The 25,582-nt window shown below is 43.2% G+C and overlaps 2 protein-coding genes across 2 annotated transcripts in view; both read left to right on the top strand.

Annotated features, from left to right (window-relative positions):
• Window positions 1–466: 466 nt before the first annotated feature.
• On the top strand, window positions 467–4,294 carry kpna2 (karyopherin alpha 2 (RAG cohort 1, importin alpha 1)). The gene is made up of 11 exons (XM_048245627.1): window positions 467–548; window positions 873–977; window positions 1,097–1,237; window positions 1,353–1,441; window positions 1,542–1,810; window positions 1,916–2,010; window positions 2,223–2,486; window positions 3,150–3,383; window positions 3,480–3,662; window positions 3,807–3,956; window positions 4,055–4,294. The coding sequence occupies exons 2-11, from the start codon at window positions 909–911 to the stop codon at window positions 4,142–4,144; spliced, it is 1,584 nt and encodes a 527-aa protein (XP_048101584.1). The 5' UTR covers window positions 467–548; window positions 873–908; the 3' UTR covers window positions 4,145–4,294.
• Window positions 4,295–4,501: 207 nt separating this feature from the next.
• The window catches only part of LOC125295964 (E3 ubiquitin-protein ligase SMURF2), a 43,486-nt gene continuing 22,405 nt past the window's right edge, over window positions 4,502–25,582 (top strand). Inside the window, exons 1-3 of the mRNA XM_048245549.1 lie at window positions 4,502–4,934; window positions 22,119–22,157; window positions 22,745–22,853. Of these exons, the coding sequence (XP_048101506.1) occupies window positions 4,883–4,934; window positions 22,119–22,157; window positions 22,745–22,853 (200 nt within the window). The 5' untranslated portion in view covers window positions 4,502–4,882. The remainder of the gene's footprint in view (window positions 4,935–22,118; window positions 22,158–22,744; window positions 22,854–25,582) is intronic.

Here is a 25,582-nt window from a genome sequence, read left to right on the forward strand (position 1 = left end):
AAAGGTGTATGCTGAACAGATAGTCTTTAGACCCCTCTTGAAAGACTCAGAACAGAAAGGATATTTCCTCATTTTTTGACTTAAGGCATTAAGATCAATTTCCAAAAGATGATTTTATATTCCTCTTTTTAGTCAACTTTAGCAGATGCCACTAATTCTGGAGGGTACTGTATGTTGGTGTTAAACTAAAGGCGTCTGTGCTACGGAATGTTGAAATGACATGCACATATTTTGCACACATAATACAAGTCTTTCCAATATATATAGCTCCCGGGCCTATAACGATTCGACATATAATAATTTGATCGAAATGCATCTGAAATGCATGCATCTAAAAAATATGTATGAGACTAATTTGTTAGCAAAATCTCGCGATATTGGATCATGTGCATTCTTCGGATTCTCCGAGACTTCCCTTGAATTTTTTGAACAGTCCAATGGGTGAATGCTTTTGCTCGAACGGGCCAATCAGAGAGCTTTGCCCCGCGAATTTAAAGGTCTGTAGCATCTTACTACCACACATCAAATTTTTTATCCAGACAGACAAGGTAAGTCAAGTTATGGTCCTTTATCATATACATATTTAAGGTGCTGTGAATTGCTTTTAAGCATGTTTTTGCTGTTTGTCTTGATTGATTTTCAACTTTAAAACAACGTTCTTTTAAGTATCGTAAGTGCTTTCGATACTCTTCGCTGGTTAGTTTTAGGTCTTGACAGCTTTTGGCAGTGCGTTAACGTAACGTTATCGAAGAGCATGTGGAATATCATGTTAGCTAGCTGTCTAGTTAGTAAAGCTACATTTAAAGATTATTTGTTTGCGTGTCTTTTCAACGCAGTTTACCAAGCTAACGTCTGTACTTTTCATTTGTTAGGTAACAGGTCTACCTCAAACTCAACAACCTGCAAAAATGTCGGCAAACAACGAGAACACGTCTGAACGTCTGAACAAGTTCAAAAACAAGGGAAAGGATGCAACTGTAAGTTACGTTGGCGTCAATCGACCAGAGTACACTTTTATTAAGTTAACATTAACTGGCCAAATTGTATTTATAATTGAATGTGAAGTAACTTGAATCCACCTTCGTGTTTTATGCAGGAAATGAGGCGCAGGAGAATCGAAACAAATTTTGAGCTGCGCAAGGCAAAGAAAGACGATCAGATTTTCAAAAGAAGAAATGTCAGCACTTTACCTGACGAGGCCACCTCTCCACTTCAAGAGAAAAGTCAGAATTGCCAGGTAATTTTTTTTTTTTTTTTTTTTTTTTTTTTTTTTTTGTAGTATCCTGTTTGGATTCATATTTGTGCTTATGTAAATGCACATTAATTAATTTGCAATGCCATTTACTGTACAGGCGAGTCAGCAGTGGACAGTCGAACAAATTGTGGAGGGTCTGAGCAATAACGACATGGAATCTCAGTTGCAAGCCACTCAGGCTGCAAGGTAGGGTGATTTAATGAAAAATATTAACATTAAGATCTCAGCAAATGATAATTGTAGACCTTCTGTGTAACCCTCCTTGAATGTTTCTACTCCAACACAGGAAGTTGCTGTCAAGAGAGAGGCACCCTCCAATTGACCAGATCATCAGCTCTGGTCTGATTCCCAAATTTGTGTCCTTTTTGGGCCTGGCTGACAGTCCCCCAATCCAGTTTGAGGCAGCCTGGGCACTCACCAACATTGCCTCAGGAACGTCTGATCAGACCCGTGCTGTGGTAGAATCTGGAGCCATACCTGCATTTGTGAACCTCATCACATCTCCTCACCCCCACATCAGTGAGCAAGCAGTTTGGGCTCTGGGAAATATTGCAGGTATGTTTCAAGGACTAACCACTTACGGTCTGTTTCTGTTTAGTAGTAGTTTAATAACTCCATTTGTCACATTTAACGTGTCTCTTTTTAATTTATTTATTTTAGGTGATGGTTCTTCATACAGAGATATGGTCATCAAGCACGGAGCAGTGGCTCCATTGCTTAGTCTGTTGGCTGTTCCTGAGCTGAGTGTATTCTCTGTAAGTTAATGTGTGTGTCGCTGGGGTGAAAGTGTATCAAGACCTATACATGGCTGTGTGGGGTCTTTATATTTCTGTTTGAAAAATGCCATTCTGGCCAAGTTCAGACATGTATTCTAAATTGTTTTCTGTTGCCACTAGATGGTGTAGTTCAACACTTGTCTACATAGGCCTTGGTCTCCATGATCATGTCTGAACTCCTTCATTTCCAGTCTGGTTACCTGAGAAACGTGACGTGGACCCTGTCCAACCTGTGCCGTAATAAGAACCCAGCGCCACCTCTGTCTGCGGTGCAGCAGTTACTGCCCACGATCGTCCGCCTGCTGCATCACGATGACAAGGAGGTGCTGGCAGACACCTGCTGGGCCGTGTCCTACCTGACTGACGGGCCCAATGAAAGAATCGAGGTGGTGGTACAGACTGGCCTGGTGCCTCGCCTGGTGCAGCTGCTCGGTTGTGGAGAGCTGTCTGTTGTGGTATGAATATGACTTTGACATACTCACTCTTAGTAATCATTTACATTTATTCATTTAACAGACACTGTTGTCCAAAGTGATTTTACATAATGTCAACTATATTACAAGGGATTCCATTGTCCCCAGAGCAACTTGGGGTTAAGTGCCTTGCTCAAGGGCACAATGGTGGAAGCTGGGAATTGAACCCACAACTTTTAGGGTACTGCATGCTACCCACGCTACCACCTCCCCAAATCATGGGATTTACCCTTTTGTCTGGCAGGAAATTACTTGCAAAGGGGTCATTGTTCAATTACTGAACAATGTTACAAAACGTTTAAGTGCTTTTACTGCTTTACATGGTCTACAGGGCTTAACGTTTTTAAGCACTATGCCTGAATTTGAGTAGTGGGCTGAACCTTTAAGATTTAATATAGGCAATTAGAAATGATGTCTTCAAAAATGTCTGATTTCATGAACACACATTCTCCTTGCTTTTAAAGTTCCTGAGTCTATAATTGGTAGACTGGGGTGGACATGGCTGAATTTGAAGTGTCTTGAATCTTGGGGTGGTGGGGTTTCAAGATGTTGCAAGTGTCTTGTTTGACTGGGTACATGTATGTTCTGAATAATGGGGTAATGAAGAAAAAGTAACAGCCACTGTTCTTCCTCTTTCTGCTACAGACTCCAGCTCTGCGCACTGTTGGAAACATTGTGACTGGGACAGATGAGCAGACCCAGGCTGTGCTGAATGCTGGTATTCTGGCTTTGTTCCCTGCCCTGTTGCGCCACCCCAAGAACAACATCCAAAAAGAGGCTGCCTGGACACTGTCCAACATCACCGCTGGCAAAGACTGCCAGATTCAGGACGTCATTGATTCAGGGCTGGTGCCTTACCTGGTGGATGTCCTCAGAAAGGTGTGTACCCCAGTTTTGCATAAAAGGATGAACAATTTCTTATTTAGTTACTGTGTTGATTTTTAGAGTTATTGTATTGCCTTTATTTCTCCTTAGGGTGACTACAAGACTCAGAAGGAGGCTGTCTGGGCTGTGACTAATCTGACCAGCGGAGGCACTGTAAACCAAGTTGTGTACCTTGTTCAAGCTGATGTGCTGGAACCTCTGTTGAACCTGCTTTCCACCAAAGACAGCAAAACGATCCTGGTTATCCTTGATGCCATTACCAACATCTTCCTGGTATGTAATTTGTCACTTCAAAGTTCATCTGGTGACTTCAAAGTTGTCTGAGGTTTAGCAGAATTTGAGTATGATGTATTAAATTGAAATGGACTTCTTGGTGTTCCTGGCAGCAGAACTGGAGCTTTGTCTTTCTTCCAACAGGCGGGTGAGAAAATCGGTGAGACAGAGAAACTCTGCCTGATGATTGAGGAATGTGGTGGCCTGGACAAAATTGAGGCCCTACAGTCTCATGAAAATGAGCTGGTCTACAAGGCTGCCCTCAACCTCATTGATAAATATTTCTCAGGAGAGGTATGTTTGTGTGTCTTTGCATGTGTTTAGTCTTCTTGCATGCCTCAGTCCCTACCAATGGTACTAATTGATTTCCGTCTGACTATTTTACCTTAAAGGAGGAAGAGGATCAGAGTGTTGCCCCAGAGACTACAACAGACGGTTATGCATTCCAGATCAGTGAAAACCAGAGCGCGTTCAGCTTTTGAGTGGTTGTTTGTCTTTGATCTCCATTCTATCCTGTAACTGTTTGTCCTTTATTTGTGTGATTATGTCTCCAAACCTGTGGGTGGAAGTGTATATAATCTGTTAACTGTAATGTATCTGTTCTGTAAATAAAGTTTGTGATATATTGCTTACATTCTTGGATTCATAATTTAGAATTAACCACCTTTTACTAACAATTTTAAACTACCATAAACGTGGTAAGACTCTTAGAAAGGGTGGGAACAATTATGTGCAAGGCCACTTTCAAAAGTCTCTTGTGATTAACTTGTCTGATGATGTCACCAACATCAGCCTTCCCTTCCCTGCCTCCCTAAACTGTCTGCATATGCTGGCTCGCCTCTGGAGGAAAGCTGCGTACTAGATCACCACCACTAGTCAAGTTCGCAGTAGCTCCGCAAAATAAGACTGGACTTGAGCTCTTTCCCGAGGATGAAGAAAAAGTCACTGTGCTATAAATTGGATTGGTTTAGAGACGCTAATTGAAGTATATTTTTGCAAATGGTGTTTGCCTTCTGGTATTCCTACTGTTCAAATGCGATGTTTATGTGACTACTTGGAGGCTAATTTAACTAGCTAACGATGGCAGCGGTATGGACATCCGGGCCACAGCACCGTGATTCTATTATTGTCGGTTTACTGTGATACCATCAAAACCGTTAACGTTATAACATATTTTGCCACATTTTATGAGTCCTGGTCACGGGGTGAAGTGAGAGGAAATGTCTAACCAAGGAGCGAGGAGAAATGGACCAGTGAAGTTGCGTTTAACAGGTAAGAGTTCAATATTGACGATAGCTTGCTAATGTTAGCGGTAGTTGTCTAGTAGCTAACGTTAACGTTACTAATTTCTAAATGTTGGCTAGCTCGATTGCAGTGCTTCACTGGCTAGCTAACACTGCAGGGCATTATAATTACGATTTTTACCATTTAACATTAGTCTGTAGCCAGTATTGCTGCTGTGTGAGGGCACACTTCTGCCACTGACTGCAATACATAGTCACTCGTTTGGGAAAGCATCCACTGCAGCGGAGCAAGCTAAACCCTTCGATAACACTAGATAGATAGTGGTTGCTAGCATGCAATTAGCCGGGACCGAAACCGCCCCTTGCCTTAATCTAGGGAGCTAACATAAGCTAGTGAACTTGCCTAACAATACTATAAGGAGCTCCCTGCTTTATTTCGTGCTCTTAAACGTTACTTCTTGTTGGTATCAGCTGTTTGCCTGTTAAATGAAATGAGTGATAATGGAGTTACAGGGCAGGTATAACAGTGTGACCGTAAGGTTAGGCTATATGTTGCTTGCCAGTTCATGTTAGTTTACAAGGCTCGTTGTCAACCTTAGCACAAGGTTTGAAGTTGTCCTGGTGGAGCTGTGCCTTGCTAGCACGAGGAACATGCCTGCAAACCACTTCATCTACACTAGGATTTAAGAAATTGTTAAAGCGCTACAATACTTAATCAAACGCATCAAAGGCAATATATGACACACGTTAGACATTATACCAAGTATGAAAGGTTGCATACGTTGTGTGAAAATCTGGTTAATCCAGCTGTGATGGATTTGTCGGACACAAGCTACCAGTCATGCTAACTAATGGTTGTCATGTTTACACGAGATGCAGCTTTTTAATAACAGTAATCCGCCATAGCACTGGGACTTCACCTTTCTATGGTATTTAATTTAAATATCATTGAAGTACGTAGCGTCTGATAGATGGGGATTTCTAACGCTAACGTTACCTTATCGTTGCGCCTGTTCACGTAGTGACACTTATGTGCTAAATATCGGACATTCGCTCATCTGTACGAAATTCTCGTTCTCGATTCTAAATGTGTGTATCCTAAATAGAACTCTACAAGATCATAGAGAGCGCAGCAACACGTAATTACTGGTGAGGCGAGGTGAAAGAGCAGAACTGCATCTGTTATCAGACAGTGAAATAACGTCAGAACCATGCTCCTTCAAATGAATGTACATTGTCTGGGTCGACCCTCACTGTGATCACACTAACTAGTAGGTCAGGACAGTAGATCCTTTTATAATTGTATTCATTTTACTGTGTCGGCATCAAGCGACTCCAAACGCTTTGGTGTAGTCTTATAGCACTGTCATGATATATACTGATGGGGATTTGCAGCATTATTAAAGTACTTTGATGTGACAGGTCTTTGTGGTTTGCTCCAGGGGTCCTCCCCCTTTCAGTTTTATTGGCATTTTGTATGAAAGTGTTTTTCAAATGGTCCCCTTTCAGTGAGGCTTGAGTGAAGGGATCTCAAAACTTGATAAGCATCAAAAACTGACAGTTCAGTGTTAATGCAAAACATCTTCTAAGTAAAAGCTTAGGCACTTTGTGAACTCAGCTGTCAGCTGTGTCAGTAATGTGTAGGAAATAGTGGTCTACTCTTGTGATGGTCTTTTGAAATGTCATTTCCACTCTCATGGGCTGGGATAGGGAATCTGGGGTTCACCATTTCTGCATTCAGAAGAAGACCCTTGTGGCCCACGTCTGGAAATCACTGCTTGGTTTACGCCATTTCAACAATAACTGCTCAGCAAACGCAACAGGACATTGTTTTGACTGGCAGTGAAGGGAGGACGATAACTTCCAATGTTTGAAAAAGGAACAAGGCTCAAGCATATTACTGCTGGATAATACCACAGCCTTTGAGAACTTTAGATGTAATATACAGGTGTTTACACTGTAGGAAAAAGATGAGTGAATATTTGAGCTTTCTGCCTCAAATCTTGGATGTGTGTGCTAGATGGTCAACTAGAACACAATAGCCACTACACCAGGGGTCTCCCAACAGGTAGCTCACAAGCTACCAGTAGCTCCAAACCTGTTTCTAAGTAGCTCTCCAAAAGGTTTGAGGAAGATAAATCTGATAACCCCAGTCACTTGGGAAACATGTTAAAATTCTTATGAAATCAAATTCACAGTTTACAAAGAGAGAAGGTAAATGAGTTGAAAGGAACCTTTAAAAAGCATACAAATCTTATTCAGCAGTTTTGGGTGGAGATCAGCTATGTGAGTACATGGCATGCTACTACTAACATTAAAGCTATTGGCCATGTCCAAAGTGGTCAAAGTAGATCTCGCAGGAAAAAAGGTTGGAGACTCCTGCACACTAGGCAGCATGCTCGCATAACTTCTCATGTGACTGTTTTGCAGATGATACCCAACTCTATTTGTCATTACTGCCTGGTGACCCCCCGGTCTTGGCGTGAATATCGGATTGCTTCTCAGATATATCCAAGTAGATGAAGGAATGCCTCCTTTAACTGAACTTCTCAAAAGACTGAACTGCTGGTCTTCCCAGCCAAACAAATCTTACCAAACTACAAAATATCAACATCCAAATTGCCTCCTCATTTCTTACCCCCACCAAAGTTGCGAGAAACTTGGGTGTCACGATTGATGACCAGCTAACCTTCTCTGACCACATTGCCTCTGTCCACTTTTCATGCGGCTTGCACTAAGAAAAATAAGAACATTAGTTCATAGTTCATACTTATCTAAATATGCCACTCAACCCTTGGTACATGGCAGGTTATTCTCTCCTTGACGTGCCTCCCGGCTTGCACGGTGAAACTTTTACAGAGATGGTCTAGAATGCGGCAGTGCATCTGGTTTTCAACCAGCCAAAAAGGCACATGTTACCCTGCTGCTCATTGAGTTCCACTGGCTACCTAGCCGTCCACATCAAATTGCTTGCCTACAAATTTACTTCTGGGTGTTAATTCGGGTATAGCATTCTAGTATTTATTGTTACTCTAAAGTCTCCTATTGCACTGTCCATCTGTAATGTTTTATGTCGGTAAAACACATCTGTTTATTTTAAGATGCTGATCTGGCTGTTTTTATTTTTCCTTACGCCAGAGCATAATTTTTTTCTGCTCTACAAGTCTGTCTCTGCCTCATATTGATTTGTTTTCTCCTTTGGTAAAGCTGTGTGAGGTGTTCTATCGATCGAGAGTACTGGAAGAAAATTTTCAGAAAGGGTCCTTGAAAATGGCTCATCCAGTTGAAATTATGTACTCTAAGCCAACCTCATCCTTCTTTTTTCTTTAACTTATTTTTTCTTTTTTCTTACTCTTTTCTTCACTTCCCACCTTTTTGCCTCATTAATATAGCGTTTAGCCCTTCCTTTTGAAGACGGATTATATGGTTGCATTGATTAGTGGTAGCATTCGGCTGAAAAGTGCTTAAACTGCAGTGACATTGGGAAACAATCCCATTACCTTATTCAGTTGTTAGAACAGAACTTTTTGGAGGCTAAAAAGATATGGAATGCAATGAGTATGGTTAGGTTCCCTTCTAGACTGTGGAACCATTGGCATTTTAGTTTATATGCTAATATCTGAACACTCTTTTTGTGTATTGTGGAACTCCGACTGTTGTAGTCATTTTATTGTATGTGTTTTCTTGTCTGTCTTTTTACTGTTTTGTATTGTGATATGGACCGCTCTCTGTGTCCTGAATAAAGAATGAATTGAATTGAATTGAATATGGGCTGAAATGGTAGGTGAACTTTGTCACCTTATTCACACACAGTACTTTTCTGCCTACACTGAAACACTCTCTTTAACCAGATGTCACAGGCGTACGCCAGCCCTCAAACAGGAAAAACACGGGCAGCCAGCTGCTAAAACTAACACTGTAGCCTGAGCCTTGGCCTCCAACAACACAGTTCAGGATTCTGTTATGCTCTAACAGCTGATCTCCGTCCAATTATGTAACATAGAGACAGCTCTGATGGTGGAAAAAATATACACAATTCTCATGCACTCTCAAAATGTGTTTTTTTTTTTTTTTTTTTTTTTAGTATTCTGTTTAAGTGATGAACTCAGTAGTAGTATCATTGAAGGAATATAGCAGAATATGATACCTGACAAGTAAGTTTTGGTAGTGTGTGGTTTGACCTCTGAGCTGTTCAGCATGAGCTGTTCTCTCCTCTGTTAAATCATTTGGGTTTTCATGTCTGTGGGATTTCCTAAGAGACCTCCCTTTTCACCTGGGAAATAACCTTCCACACCATACGCCATTTCCTAAGCCCTTTCCCTTTGTAATGGTGTGAGTCAACCAGAGGTTCTGACTCTTAAACCTCTTGCACCTTTTCTTCTATGTTGCCTGTATGGACAACAGTGACAGGGTTTTGTTTTTGTACTTTGTATATGGAAGAAATACATTTTTCTTTTGTAATTTCCAGCTCTAGTTTATTGACTTAGCCTATACGACACGATTCTATGTCTAACCCATTCACCTCCCAAGACAGAACTGGCATATTGAAGGAGATCTGTGGTTAGCTTTGATCAGGATTAACTGAAGTTGCATTTCACATAATCGGTCTGTCTCCTGAGTGCCATGTGGGCATGGAAGTGATTTTGGAATCATGTGGGTGTCCAGACAGCATCACGTCTTTAACACATCTGTGATTAAGCCCATGTGTGGGCCTGCTGGAACTGTAGGCTTTCCTGCCAAAACTGAGCTATGCCTTTCTAACAGGTTTGTCATATCGCCTTCTAAAGAGGGAGACAGCCAGCCTGGACAACAAAGGACGGGGAGAAGCCTTGACTGCAGGTCATTTAAGACCCTAAGTGACATATATACCTAGCATCTCTATTCCAATTAATTCATTCGTTTCTTGTCAGTTCATCCGACTATTTTGGAAATCGAGCTATTGCAGGGCTAGTTATGCTTCCAAATGCGCACTGTCTGTCACGACGCTGGGACTCGGGATGTAGGTCAGTCTCGAAGTACGGCCTTTGTGCAGACACATGCCAAAGCTCATCTGACAGGTGACGTCTGAGTCTCCATAGGGCTGTGCTAGCTGCCTAGGCTGGTCAGTGCCATTTGGAAACCCACAAGCCCGACTCCCTCCCTGAAACTGAATAGAAGGTTTACTTTGGTTAGCAGACCTTACAATGGAATATTTTACGACTGTACAACATACTGAAGAGTCAGTACAGGTGCTGCTGTCCTGAGGGTCTGCTGTGCTGCACACTAGCCATTCATGTATGCATTGCTCTGGAGTTTACAGGCTAATGTACCAAAAGCCAGTATATCACTGTGTCCCTGGACACACATCTCTAATGATTGTATAAAGTACCAGATCTCCTCTTTGAATGCCAATTCATGGTAATTGGATCTAATTGGTCAAAGAAGTGGTCTCCACTTCATAATTTTTCTCCCCTGATCATTCAGTTCAAAAGCCATTTGTGAATCCTGTGATCTCAGGTGCATGTCGGCTGTGCCTGAGAGTCAGGTGGAAGTGCTGACCCACTGCACAACCAGACAGACGTCCAGCCCTCCTCAGCCTGCAAATGTTTAGTCTAACCTCGACAGAGCAGACCTTGCTTCCCTTCCCCCTTCTCCTGGGGCCGGGCCTGTGCGACGACAGGGCTCTTATTATCCTCTTCCCTCACCTCTGCTGCACAGCTTACATTCCTCCACCCTCACCGGTTCAGACAGAGTTTACTCGAGGAACTGAAAGGGCCTCATGTCAAACTTGTATCAGAGGAAAGCCTCAGGTTAGTATGTGTTTTGCTCCAACCTGTTGTTCTAACAGGCGATCAACTTCACCACTTCCAAATCCAAATCCAAACAGACTGTGTTTGTGTAGTGTATTCAACACATTTAACAGCTTTTAGGTAGGAACATTTGGATCCGAGAATAGGTGACTCTGAAAGCAGGAGCTGTTGTGGAGAGAATTTGCATCAATTTAGTTTGCTAACTTTAATCTGGTCAATATAGGCTTAAGTTCTTTCTGAATTCACAATGAATTCACTTGAACCAAAAACATAACCATTGACACAATTTCTACTGAAGTCCAGCCAGTGTTCACAGGCTGGACTTCACAGGAGACATGTCTGTGATTAAGACAAATAAAACAAATATTCTGACCTAGATCTACTTCAAGGCCAGATTCTAGATTGAATGATGTGATTTTCTAAGATAGTATTACCATAGTTGTTTCTCCATGTTCGTGTTTGGTTAGACTGCTTGTGCCTCATCCATAAATCTGCCTACTTTTCTATTCACCTGGGAATAAAGTTTTTCTAGAATGTTCTCTGATAATGCCTGTTGTAGGACAGGGAATAAGTTGTTCACATTGTCACATCCAACATATTTCTACATATCTACACATTTCTAATCACACTCTGATAGAAGAGACAAAATAAGTAGTCAAGCAGAAGTTCTGATTTTGTCAGATGTTTGTAGACCAGGCTCTCCTGAAAAATAAAAGGATATATCCCAGAAGACACAAGTAAGTCAGTGATTTAATGAAACGAAAGACATTCGTTTCTTAATGGCAAACTTGGGTTTAAATCCACATGAACCAAATCTTGTGACTATTTTGACAAAATGATGAGGCAATTGCAAAAATTGACTACTACTGTCTCACCTTACTTTAATTTTCTTTTCTTTTTTTTAATAAGATGAAGCTTGCTCTTTGATTTTTTCCTAACTAGCTGATCATTCCCATGTTTTATGATGTCAGGCTGTTAAGCTGTCACAGGAGGGTTGCATAAGGCCTGCTAGGAAATCCATTCAGCAGGAATGACGTGCTCTTCCTCAGAGGGGAAAGAGTTTGTTCTGATGGACTCTCACTGGCAGCACATACCCCTCCAAATCTGTTCAGCAGATTGGTGAACTTCCCAGACCTTCCACCACAACTCACTCCATTGCATCACATTGCAGTGAGGAGCCAAGGAGCACAGGCAACAGTGGCGCAGTCAGAAGCGGCTATCCTGAGCCAGGGCCTGTTCTTGCAGCATAGTAGCACACTGATTTTGGAGCCATTAAGGAGTCTGTCCTCTGTTCTCCTGGGTAGTACTTCTCTTCATAACTTGTAGCTTTCTCTCAATAGTATTGAGAAGAACACATAAATGCAACCCCCTTTATAAAGTAAATGACAGAACAATTGTTCTAGTGCTTTGAAATTGTGTTGCTGATTCATCTCAATTGCCATATGATGGAGTTTCATATCACTTTCCATATCACTTCCGTCTGCTCATTGTTTTGAGTGTTAAACAAAATTGTTTCCATGTCAACAGACAGATCGCAAACTGACTGAATGGGTTCTCACATTAGTGTTCACTGCTTTGTGACAACCTAAGTTAATAATTTCCTTTTTTTCCAAATTCCACTGACATACTGTACTCGGTGTCTGAGATTAAGCTGCTAGTCCCCAAGCTGTCTGTGGCGAGACACAAAGTATGTTTATTGAAACTGCTCAGAGAGCTGGAACATCGGCATGCCTTTAGGGTGCTATGTCCCTTGTTTGTTGACCTCTAAGAAAGGTTTCGTGGGACAGTCTGGCCATCTTGGTGCAAGGGTGACAGGAAGGGTGGCCCTGGAACTCACTCTCAGCTGTGTTTGTGTGATGGAGCCAGAGATCACCACATGGGCTTCAGTCTTTCTCAGGCTCTGTTTTTTTGTATTTTTTTTATCTGACTCTTAATCCCCCCCCCCCCAGATGAGCCTTCCTCCTAGTTACGCGAGAGAGAGTGAAGATTTTGCGGCTGAATTAACAACACGGCTTCACATTGCCTGAAAGATCAGCGAAATCATGTCCAGCTCTCAGACTGATCTCCTCTAAGTAGGACATGAGATGACTTTGATGCTTGTTTTGCTGTCTGCCCTGTGTGCTTTTAGCCGAATCTTTAAATCTTTGTTTACAGAGACCACGAAGATTTTTTTGGCATCTGTCCCACTGATCATTCAACAATGTGGATGTCTTCATCTGGGACTGGATTTACTTTGGCTCTGCAGATGTCCTTGAGCATGTCCAGATCAAGGCTTGATCAGAGTTGTTATATTGAAGACTGCCTTCAGGCATGTGTTAGTCTATCCTTGGTACTTCATAAATAAACATGAATAACCGATTAGAGGTCTTCATACCTTAGGTGCCAATAATCTATTGCCCCCTGTCCTTCAGTCCTACCCTGACCGCCAACTAGACCTCTGCCGCCATTCATTGTGATTCATGGTTAATGAAGGCACCAGGTCTGCAAAGGTCTTGATCAAGCCGACATTCATTAGGCCTCTGTCATTGAGCTTTGTTGTGTGACTCAGTCACCCCTTCCCCCTGCCATGCTGTCTGACTCATTTGTCCCTCAAGCGTATTTGTCCTGACACGGGCCCCAGATTAGGATCTGTCTCTCTCCCAGACGGGGGAGATGGGTTAACTGCAGTCTTCTGTCCTATGAAACAGAGATCTCTGGCTCTGATGGAGACATGGAAATAAGCAGGAAGCACCAGAATAGATATGTGGTTGGCTGACACAAGTTCTGTGGATCTTATATCTTTTTGTCTTTCTTTCTGCTTCTTTTTCCTACTCTCTAACTCTGTCTCTCCTCCATCTCTGTGTCAGAGAAACCAGGCCAGGGAGGAGTGGAGTGGAGTGAAATGGAAGAGGAAGCCCTTTGTTTATGGAAGAATAATGTAGCAAATGAGAGTGTGCAGTGTTGGCACTAGGCTCAGAGAGGGCGCCGCTGAAGGCTGGGGTCGGGGGGTATCGGCCTGCTGGAAGTATAAAGGGGCTTCGGTTCCCAGTCGAGGGATTCATGGACCAGCGAACACCAGAGCACAGAGGATTGAGGACATCTAAGTGACGCCCCACCATGTTTATTTTAGCTGCCGAACGTATTAGCTCAACACCAAAGCTGGGAATGTTTTTACAGCACAGAGGGCTCTTCAGTTTCTCCTCTCCTCTCGGTTTCTCACTCCCCCACATCCTCTGTTATGCTCACTGTTATGTGCGATGGCTAACCACATGCCCTCTTTTCCCCAGAGCTGTGCGAACCCCCAGTATTCCCATAATTGCACTCAACTGTTTCACAGACATTCTGTGCTCGGTGTGAACACGTCTTGGGTGTTTCTTTTTTTTAAATATGTGGTTACAGAGTCTTCATCCGGATGGATGTGGAGAAATGGAATTGTTCAGTTGAATTGTAGTTTTTATAGCCCAATTTGTTTCCTCCTACTCCTGGTAGAGCTATGCTTGTGGTCCAGTTCCAATGTCATAAACCTTCAGCCTGAATAGAACTAGCTTATCATGACCAACATAGGTGAATAATGAACTCTCATGAAATCATTTTTTTGGCTTGTCACTGATTACAAGCAGGGGTGTGATTCTTCCGTTTTTAAATGGAATTCCGTTTTTTTCGACTTGAAAATGAGAACCACGTAATTCGTATAGATGAGTTTTTTTATTTTTATTTATTTATTTATTTTTTTGGGGTCTGTCGATCAGAGGTAGGCTATATTTCTGCATTACACAGGCCATCATTATAACAGACCGTTGACAATGACGACGGGTTTTGTGCTTCACATCTTTCCGAATATCACGCTGCTTGTAGTGTATTCCGTTTACTAGGATTTCATTGAAAGTGAAAGTAGACGGGTTGATCAGCTGCGTTCTGAAGAATGCTTGATTCAAGTTCAGTGTGTGTGGCGCACTTCTCAGCAGAAGCCATGAAACAGTAAAGGTCAACAAATTGATTTAAAAAGACATCATGTATGAAGTTTTTTCCCCCCTCGTTTTGGCTTTGCATCCGCTGTCAGGATTTTCCGATAATGAATCTCGTGATGCTGATATTGAATTTTAATTTTTGCGCGTGTAAGCTCTGCTTGAAGTTAGCTGTGACAGACCTCACAGGTTTTCAAAGCCTGTCTACCTTAGGCCTACTACATTGTTTAGTTAACACCTTGTCATTTCGCGTTTGTCCAGCGGTTCACCTCCGTGAACCTTGCGCCCCTTGTCTAAAACATATTTCAGGATGCCATCTCACCATGAGAAAACGTAACGTTATGGTGACGGTGCGAGATCAAAGCTTTGGCATACTTAGTAAAGGTCTTGCACATAATAACATTGAGCTGAATATTTAGTGGAAATAGCCTACTGTAGCATTGTGCTGATAGATAAAAAGTCGCCAATTTAAAGGCGCAGTCCGCATTTTAACTCTAGCTCTCCATTTAGTATGTGCGCTTGTAAAACTAGTGTTGTAGCCGCTTAGCCTACACAATCCTGGTGCAGTAGCTTAAAACAGCCTACCATTTATTTTAGGAGGAGAGGTGTAGGACCTACAGTGTTACATTGGGAGGAGGGGAATCGATGTAATTTGATTATCTTTGGAACTGAAATATCAACAACCTTCAAGTTGCAACCTCTTCAATCAGCATCAAAATATCAGTAGGCCTATCACATGATTCACTATTTTGTACGTAGGCCCAGAGGACTGTTAGGGGGCAGGCTATATGTTATCATCAAGTAGGAGTATAGTAAATAATTTAGTCAACATTTTAACTCAATGTTGGTTTAAGTTATAAACAAAACATGTTATAAATGGAAAAAATCCATGGTTCTGCGTCACTGTTGGCAAAATGATCATGATGGCCTATATATTTCAGCCATATTTGGTTTAGTCTTGTGTAGGTTATAGGCTACATCAGAGACTTTCTAATGTGGAGACACAGCACTCAACAAATACTCCATAGAATGGGGCTAGTTTGTCACGCCAATATGGCCGTTGTCTACACATATGTGAATACATTGAGCCAATCATGTGGTGTTATGTGAATACATTCAGCCAATCATATTGTGTGTTGTGAAGACATCGTGCCAATCATGTGTTGTGATCTCCCTGCTGGAGCAAGATTGGTGTCTTGAAGCCTTGCGCACGCACATTTCTGCCGAAATGGATGCCCTACGAGTGCCCAAAAAGCGTTGGCAAATGGCCGCTGAGTGGAGGGACTTGCCTAAAAGGACTTTGGCTACATCTACTTTGCTCTATTATAAATTAGTTTTCTTTAGGCCTTATAGGCTGTATTGTAATATGCTATAATGTTTGAAATATATATCTCAATGTATCAATACTTCCCATAAAAGTCATCAGATGTCATCATTTAAAAGGTTATTTTTTCAAAATTTTCTTATGGGGGAGCATGCTCCCGGACCCCCCTAGTATTTGCCCCTTTTCCAGTGCCACCCTTGCATAGGATTTGCCTCATGAATTTTATGAAGTGTAGGTGATGTAAATATATACGGTAGCCAACACTATAGTACACTAAAGGAACCGGGGCAATCACACCCCTGTACAAGTTTATCAAGCAACCTTGAGGGGGCAGCTAAAACATTTTGCTATGTTTTTAATACTTTTGTGTCATATCAGGTTGGTATCTGTGTGGAGTTTGTTGAAATCTCCACTGCCATTGCAACCCATATTGTGTGAATACCAGACCTTGTGTCCTACAAGCCTTATGTCCTACAAGCCTAGGTGGCTCACTGGGGTCTCTGTAGTCCCTGCTGTCCCTCAGCTGACACGCCTGCTGAATGAGAAACACTCATCAGCAACAGAAAGCTCTCTCTCTCTCTCTCTCTCTCTCTCCCTCCCTCTCCATCTCTCACTTCCTCTCTCTGGCCCCCTCTCCTCCCCACTTTATCCTGTTACCGTTACCACAGTCACTATGGAAACGGGGGACATTCACACACATGAGCAGAGGTGTCAGCCCTGTACGTGATGGTTTCCCTTGTTTGTCTGTAACCTTTTGGGAAGATGGGAGAAGTAGAGAGAAACATCTGCAGAAAAAAAGATCAGCAGCCTCAGTCAGGCATGTTTTCCAACAGCTCACCCTCTCCGTCTCAGGCTGGAGTTGGTTCAAAAGGTATCAAACAGCATGAAGTATACAGCCCTCTGAGTATCCAGCACAGTTTTAAAAAAATACTATAGAAATAAGAAGTTCGTGATCAGACTGTATTTTTTGTTTGAAGGAAGAATGAGGCCACCTGCTGTACAGGTTTCTTTAGTCTCTTTAGTCTGCAAGTGTCTTTGGCACTTGACTGTTTCGGGGCACTCTGTCATATTATGTCTCATATTATGTCAGAACCATCTCTCAGGGCCACTATAGGAAGACCCTTTGGGAGTCTTAAAGAGGATTTATCTTATAGGTATGGCAGACCACACAGCATAATTGGGCGTGCGTCTTTAAAAAGTCTGAACAACATGCTCATGGGTCCCTTATTTATGTTCTGTTGCACCCTGAGCAACACGGCTCTGGTGCCCCTAACAGCCCCTGTGGCTCAGCAAGCAGCAGGCCCTGTGAATCCCAGCCTAATTTCCTCTCCAGTTATAGTGGGCTGGGTGGGGTTTCTGCTGGGTGGCAGCGACTACACACTTAAAAACTAGGTGGATTTAGCAAAGAGAGAGAGACAGAGGAAGAGAGAGAGAGAAGGGGAACCTGTTCATTTTGACAGGGGGCAGGCTTACAGTACAGTATATTGGACAGCACTGCAAGATGGATACTCCCTCTCACAGGAAAGCCTCATGTTATCAAGTACCATTTTCCAATAAAGCCCATCAGTCAACAGTCTTCTCAAAAGCACTCTGTGTGTGTGTGTACATTTGTGTCTGTGTGGTGTGTGTGTGTGAGAGAGAGAGTATGTGTGCGTTTGTAGCATGGCTGGGACACCACTTAACCATAGTACATTTAAATGGAGGTCGAGAAATTATTGCACTGCAGACTGGTGTATTGCTTTAATGTGATCCCTCTCGACCAACAGTCATACTAATTCATCAGATTGGATGATTGGCTTGAGGTCCATGGCTGCATTCACAGTGCTTGACATGCAGCTAATGATAAACAGATTATAAACAAGAGCCCATAACTATAGAGGGTAGCTATCTTTGGGTTTCAGCTTTCAGTTTTGATTATAATTAACCCAGTTAATCTACTTCAATGTCTTGTAATATAGGCAACCCTGTTACTGAAGTAAAGTTTCCTATCACTGATTTGTATGTAAAATTAAGTTTTCTGTGTCTGGCAAGAAACCTTCATCTTAAAAATATATGTTTGAACTGTGTGCAGTTCAGACACCTAGATGTATCCATTTGATTTCTCTAAGAGTAGGAGTCTTACAGCAACAGACATAGAAAATGCCCTTCAGCAGTGATGCTATTACAACAGATTGGTAGAGAGATGTCATAGGGTTACACCATGTTTGAAACAAAGCTCCATTAAAAGTCTTTATAGATGCATACCATTACAATGGTGATTCTTACGATCAATCTGCCCCTTTGTGGTTGTGTTTAGAATCTGCCGTTTTCATGAACACTCAGCTCTATGTGATATATTTTAGTCTTTTTTTTGGTGCTTGGCAGCTTTTATAGACAGGCTATTTTGGGAGGTGTTGTGAAAGCCTGCTGTGTAATGTGGAATTCTCCTGCCCTCATTATGTGGGCTGTTGGGGAGCCTCCTTTGATTTCCGTTTCTGTCTGATACACGGTCTTGAGTTCTGCCCTGGTCCTCCGAGACGCCTCAGAAAAAAGCGTCAAACACACAAACTTAGAATAATATTCAAACCCAGAGAGTGATGCATGTGTGTCGCTAGCGGGAGATGAAAGCAAGCCGTGTGTCTCTGCTCCTCTCTAAGGTGTGCAAAGCACGCAGGGCCACAGAGAATTCATTAGTGTTCCAGAAAGAGCTTGTCACACTCCTCCCTCTGACAGGGCTGCCGCAACTCATCTACGCACTTTCTGATATGACAGGAAACACAGAAAACATGGATAGCATGGCGTCAGGCACTTACATTCTGAAGAAATGAAGCCAAAATTGGTCAGCCATATTGGCAAAATTGCAACCAGTCTGTAGCTCGGTGGAGCCAGACCATGTGTTGTGAACAGCAAATTAGTCAGATCTGACAATTGATCGGAATTGACCATATTTGGTTAAAACTCATCCATTTTTCTTCCTTCCAGTGACCTCACTTTTTGACTGAACTCACTACACTGCCCATGGTGTTCACCATCACTGCTCTGCAACCCTACTCCTATTCCTCCTGTCCTTCACACTCAGTCTTCCCCCTCTGCCCCAGACCTAGGCCTACTGTGGTGACCTGAGGATCCCACCCACCCTCCCTTCTCTCATGGAGTGCGTGCTGTCCTGCCTGCCCTTTATAGGCTGTGCATGCTGAACTGTGGGGTCCTGCGTGATGCTCTCTGGCCAGCGGATGTGTAGTGCTCTCTCTCTCAAGCCCCTGCAGCAGGCCAGGCTGGGCCAGTTTAGTCCTCTGCAGAGTTGACGAGTATCAGAGCTGGCGGAGGAGACTCCACATTTTGGGAGATCACAGCATGCCACGTTCTCTCTGGAACTCTTGTGTGTGGCTGGTCCTTTTTACTTTGATGACATGGGTCACTTTAAACAGAGTCTGTACAGATTTCCTTTTGATTTACTAGCTCCCTCACTTCATCTCATGCCATTCACCATTGACTGTCATCAGCCTTGCTTTGTTATAAAGGGCACCACACCAAAACTCCACCAGAGCTGGTCACCTGTTTCTACCCTATCTCCCTCTCACTGCCTCTCTCTTTCTAGCTGCCTGTAAATAATGAATGAAAGAGCCCCCAGCTGCACAGAGTGAGGTGTACTCCCCTCTCAGAGGCCTGTGGTGTGTGTGTGTGTGTGTGTGTGTGTGAGTATCGTGACTGGCATGCTGAGAGAACTCTAGGCAAAGAGAGAGGAGAGATGCATACCAGATGTTTGAGTAATGAGGTGGGTTTCACTGGAACGTAACACATTCCCAGGGATGTTTGCAGAAAGAAATTCTTCCCTGTCTGCAGAGCGAGCATGTTCTCACTCCCTTCCCCGCCACCCCATCCCCCATACAGATTTGAGATCACACTATACTGACTTTGCACTCATTCACTCCTCAGCACTCATGACCCCCCACACACACACACACCTACATGACTTTTAGCACTTTTACATCCCTCTCCCTATGCTACAGACCTTTTATTTATTTTCTTATTTCATTACACATCAAAACACACACACACACACACACACACACACACACACACATCTGACTTTCTCCAACTTTTGCACATCTCCATAGAACTTTTTATTTATTATTTTTGATTTCTCCTCCATCTATCTACCCATGTCCTTGATTGCCTAGCCTTTCTGCCCCCCCCCCCCATCCCCAACACACACACAAAAAAACACACACACTTACATCATCACTGTCATCACCACACATACATACAGCACACTGCTTGCTACAGTAAGCCTCCTTTACATACTTGCTGCACACTGCCCCCCCCCCTCCCTACATACACAGCACATTGTCTTCAGGATCTTCTCCAACACACATCCTCTACATACTTACACACACCGAGACCCCTGGCAGTTGGGTTAGCCCCTTGAGTCGTGGATCTGCCCAAGGTTTCTTCCTTGGTAAGGGAGTTTTTCCTTGCCCCTGTTGCTCTTGGGTGCTCCCTTTTGGTGCCCCCCCCTCCATCCCAATCCTCCCCCACCTTTCTTATGCAGCCCCCCATAAATGCACAAATAGGCTGACACCAGACATAATTTCACTGCATTTCTTACTTCCAGTAACTATATGCATGTGACAATAAACTTCCTTGTATCTTTGTATCCTTGTATCCTTGAGATTAAGCCTGGTCTAGTCTTTCTTTCCTCCTCATAGTAGCTGTACTGGTGTCCTAATCAAATCTGTACGTGTTGGATATATGCACACTCGTGCCATGAAATGTACACACACAAACACAAACTCATCACACGCATGCACAGATTTAAGCACAGACACATATACAGGCCCAGTTACCTTGAAAACTATTTATTTGATCGACGCATTACTCAAAAAATCAGATCAAAGCAGCACATGATGAAAAATAGTGACAGAACTGGGCACCTCTATAAAGCTGTGGAATATTGTGGAATTTAAGACAATGAGGCATTGTTTATTATGTTTTTCATTAGCTGGTGATTGAAGCAAATTGAAGTTGAAACCATAGAACATTATAATTTCTTTTTTGTTTTGCACTCACCATTCTGTAATATGCCATGTCCTGTAAAACTTAATGTGCTGTGATGGATAGCTAAGTGGAAGTGGCAATTTGTTATTGATTACAGATATGTTTTTTAATGTCTGCACACACACTCACACAGTCCAACACATCATAACTGCAGTGCAGTGATCCAGCACTCCTCCTCCCCTCGCTGCCAGTGTGTCAGTTCAGACGCTCCTCTCTCTGCTCAAACACAGACATTACTACTGAGGCCCAGGCTTAGCAGCAGCGCTTGCATCAGGGTTGACAAGAGTGGACAGTGAGTTCACAACGAGCTGTTGGCCTTTTTCCCCTTCCTCGTTTGATCTCATTCTCATTCCTGTCCTCTGCCTCCCACTCTACACCCCCGTTCTCACCTCACTCTCACTTTCCTTCATCCCCATCTCTCCTGCAGACACACACACACACTCACACACACACACACACACACACCGGTTCGTCTCCTGTCTGTTTGTGTTAACAAAGTAAAGTCTGAATCTCACCTCATTTCACACACACAACTGTTTCTCCCGTTTGCCACCTCTCCTCACAAGCAGACACACACTTACACACTGTACTGCAGTTTCCTTCTAAATTAAACACAACCTCTGCTTCTTGTAAAAAGACCCAACAAGTCTGGTTTAAAGATCTCTATATCTGTCCAGCCCTCCCTCTGTCTCTCTCTCACTGAGTGCCACACTCTCCACTGAAGAGTGCTAGAGTCCTTAGACTTCAGGGGTGATCACCCAAGAGTAGACCACGATGCGCTGGAGTATTTTCAAGTAGTCATAAGCCTGATGTCCATTAAATACAAGTGTTGCTAGACAGTAACATGTGCATGCTCACGTCACACGTACACAACTTCAGCACTCCTGAGTTAGGCATGTCAGTGAATGTTTCTTTTTCTTTCTAATCAGACGGGTTACAAGAGCCTCAGGGCTTTGGTAGTGTAAACCTCCTAATGCACGTGTGTTCTGTTAAAAAGCCTTGGTAAACATCACTGGTATGATCCAAGATCGTGGATCTTTTTGTAGAATCTTACTGTGTAGACACCAAGACCTCCAGCAATCATCACTGATCTCTTCCTCCTCCCTCTCTGTCTACAGTGCTCTGTGCGAAGAACCTGGCCAAGAAAGACTTCTTCCGTAAGTATCTAACCCAGTACAGCTCAGCTCTATTTCGGTAGGCTGCCACAGATCCTCTGCTCTCGGCTTTGAAGTGTGCCTAGAGAGATAAGAGTCCCCCACCAGAGGGGAGAAATGTGGGTCAGTTGTAGTCGATTAAAAAAAAAATGCCACTGCCTGCCAGACCCGCTTTTTTTTCTTTTCCTACTGTGTCTGTCTAGATGTTTGGCTGCTGCTTGCTGTCAGTTCTTTGTGTTTCTCAATGTATTTTCATTGATCTATCTATCTATCTATCTATCTATCTATCTATCTATCTATCTATCTATCTATCTATCTCTCTCTCTCTCTCTCTCTCTTTGTAGCAGTGTGTTTTATGTTTCTGTTCTTGATGTGCATGTTATATTCTCTCCACTCTCCATTTCTCTGTTGTTACATACCTCTTATTTCCCCTCCCTACAACAAGAAAAGTGATTTGCGATCTTACCAAAAACTGAATTGTCTACATAGTATAGTGTTGGTCATTAGTGTTGATGAAAGATATATCTAGGTCTCCAAGTGTTCATGTATTCTGTTTTTACACTGGTACTCTCTCTCTCTGTGGACTGCAGGACTCCCAGATCCTTTTGCCAAGGTGGTGGTGGATGGCTCGGGACAGTGCCACTCGACAGACACTGTCAGGAACACGCTCGACCCCAAGTGGAATCAGCACTATGACCTGTGAGTCCTCACTCGCTGCTCTCCGTCTGTGGCCAAGCTGTTAACACAGCAGGGGGCTCCGAGCCAGACACCAGCCCGGTGGTCAGGTCAAATCCCATGCGTTAGGGAAGCTCGCTGAAATACATTATTCAAAGCTCAGTCAAATATACCAAATATACACCAAGTCAAAATGCAGATACTTTCTTCATGATTCAATAGGTAAGGAAGATGGGGGGCCTAATTTGTATGAAAGAAAAGCTCAGCCGATGGTGAGCTCCTTGGGGATGCCACTTCAGTGTTGAAGTGTCTACTTGTCTGTCACTCTTTCACAGAAATACTTTGTATATAGAAGCTGCAGTTTTCGGCATGTGCAGTCTTTCCTCGTATTTCATGTGCAGCAAAGGCATGTACACACTCGCATTCTGGCTCTACACGTGAGCGCACATGCACACACCCTCAACCAGAAAGGAAGCTCTTGTCCTGTTTGCTGTTTGGTTGCCTGGACTACCTTCCCCTCTGTCTCAAACATGGCTGTTTAATGAGCTGCTGGCCGGCTGGGTCACATGGCCTATGTGCTCACAGCAGCTGCCTTGGGGTCAGTCTTAAGCATGTTGGAAGTGTTTACCATCCTGTAGGTTCTGGTAGCAAGATGAGTGCTGGTACTAGACTAGCCAACCCAGGCAAGGAGACAATGCCTATAGGAAGCTTTAGAGGGAAAACGATTGATTGATTGATGGGTAGACATGGGCAACTGTATAGGTATCTCAATGGAGCCTAAAAAGTAGCTAGGAGCAGGTAGGTGCAGGAGGCCTCCCTCAGTCAGCGGAGAGTTGAGTGTGTAGTGCAGAGTATGCTTCATATTGCTGAACTACAGTGGTTCTGACACTTCAACACACTGCTTAAAAAGCAATCTAATAAAATGCAAGCACAATTCAGCTAAACTCCAGTTACACAAGACATTACACATTACATTAAGGACGTGTTTCCAGAAGACGCTTAAAAGTGCTGAACGTGTCTGGATTGTGACGTGGCAATATGTTAATAGTTACTTTTAATACTTTTGCTTGTGTTGTATCTATTTTCATGTTTTCCTGAATAGCATTGCTTTGAGGGGGTCACGTGGGATCACCGAGCAAGATGGTCGCATAGTTGGAGCGCTCCCGTGAACCCATCAAAGTTACCCGAAATTCGCTAGTAAAGTGTGTGCAGTCGACATACTTGGTTTTATAAGTTGATATTAATAGCCTACAGTTTAAGTGTCTGACGGTTTGAATTGTGCACTATGTCGTCGTCGAGAAGAAATACTGAAAAAAGCACTGTCGGAGCTAGCAAGCTTAGCAAGCTGACTACCAATGCAGGAGCTAGCAAAGGAGAGTGAAAATGTGTTAGCATCTATGCAACAGTCCTTGGAGAAAGCTATGGAAGAGATGGGAAGAGTTGGAAAGCTTCTAACAGCATTGCAAGCGGAGATATCAGAAATTAAGGATGCCAATGCTGGGCTACGAACAGATGTGGATAGTGTTTTGCTCAGGCTGGATGAAGCTGAAAATCGAATCTCTCAGCTAGAGGATGACAACCATGAGCTCCGCCAAAAAGCAGATAAAACGGCTATGAAGTGTGAGGAACTACATCGGGCTGTTGAGGACGCTGCCAATAGAGACAGGCGACAAAATCTGCGGCTTATTGGTCTGAAAGAAAAGCTAGAGAATGGTAAACCGTCAGAATGTGTGAAGACTATAATCTCCGAGGCATTAGGGGTTGAGCTTGATGGGTCGCAGTTGCAAAGAGTGCACCGCGCTCCGGCACCTGTGCCCAACGACGGCTACCCTCCCAGACCAATAATAATTCGTTTTCTCAGTTTTCTGGAACGAGAGAGAGTGTTGACAGCTGCAAAGAAGAAGTACAGGAACAAGGAGGAGATCGTATGGAACGGATGCAGGCTGTCATTATTCCCAGATATGACAAGAGAGACGGCGGAGAAGAGGAGAAAGTTTAAAGATGTGCGGAATCGTCTACATGATCTTGACGTGCGTTTCACCCTAGCGTATCCAGCTGAGCTGCGCTTTACATGGCAGGGGAAAAGAATGAAGTTCGACGATGACGGAGAGGCTATGGACTTTCTTAATAGAGAGTCGAAGGTGCAAGGATCGCCGAACAAGACGACAGAGCAGGAGCCTGCAGTTGAGTAGCCTAATTTACATGTAACTATAGGCTTACTTGGCTACCATTGACTCAACTAAGTTTCGGATCCGAGGGCGAACAGCTGACACGGGGGCAATAATGTAAGGATATTTCTTATGATGCCCCTTTTATTATTTTTAGAAATGTTATTTTCTTTATTATCCGCTTGTTTTCTGCCCTTCGGTAAAAGAACAATCTGCCGCTTTCAAAGGCAGAGTAGCCTATAGGAAAAGCCTGACGTCAACATGCAGCCAATGCATGGCCTATTGCGCCTCCTTTTGAATATTTTCTTTCGTCCATGTAGCCTATAGCCTAAAGCACATTGTTTAAAAATAAGATAACTTTGCCAAGATATGTAGCCTGGGCTAGATTCTGTGTAGAGATTGAGGAAATTATTTTTATGTTTGCTTTGGACTGTTTAGATGCTTTGACGGGTTTGTTGATGGTGGGGTTTCTGATGATGATGACCACTTCAGTGTGCCTCATGGACCGTTTTTGTGGAGGGTCTCTCAAGGAAGAGAGAAGGGTTAGATGGGGTGGGTATGGGATTGTTTTTCATGTTCCTTGTT

The sequence above is a fragment of the Alosa alosa genome, chromosome 6 (genome assembly GCF_017589495.1).
Source record: "Alosa alosa isolate M-15738 ecotype Scorff River chromosome 6, AALO_Geno_1.1, whole genome shotgun sequence".
NCBI classification, from domain to species: domain Eukaryota; kingdom Metazoa; phylum Chordata; class Actinopteri; order Clupeiformes; family Clupeidae; genus Alosa; species Alosa alosa.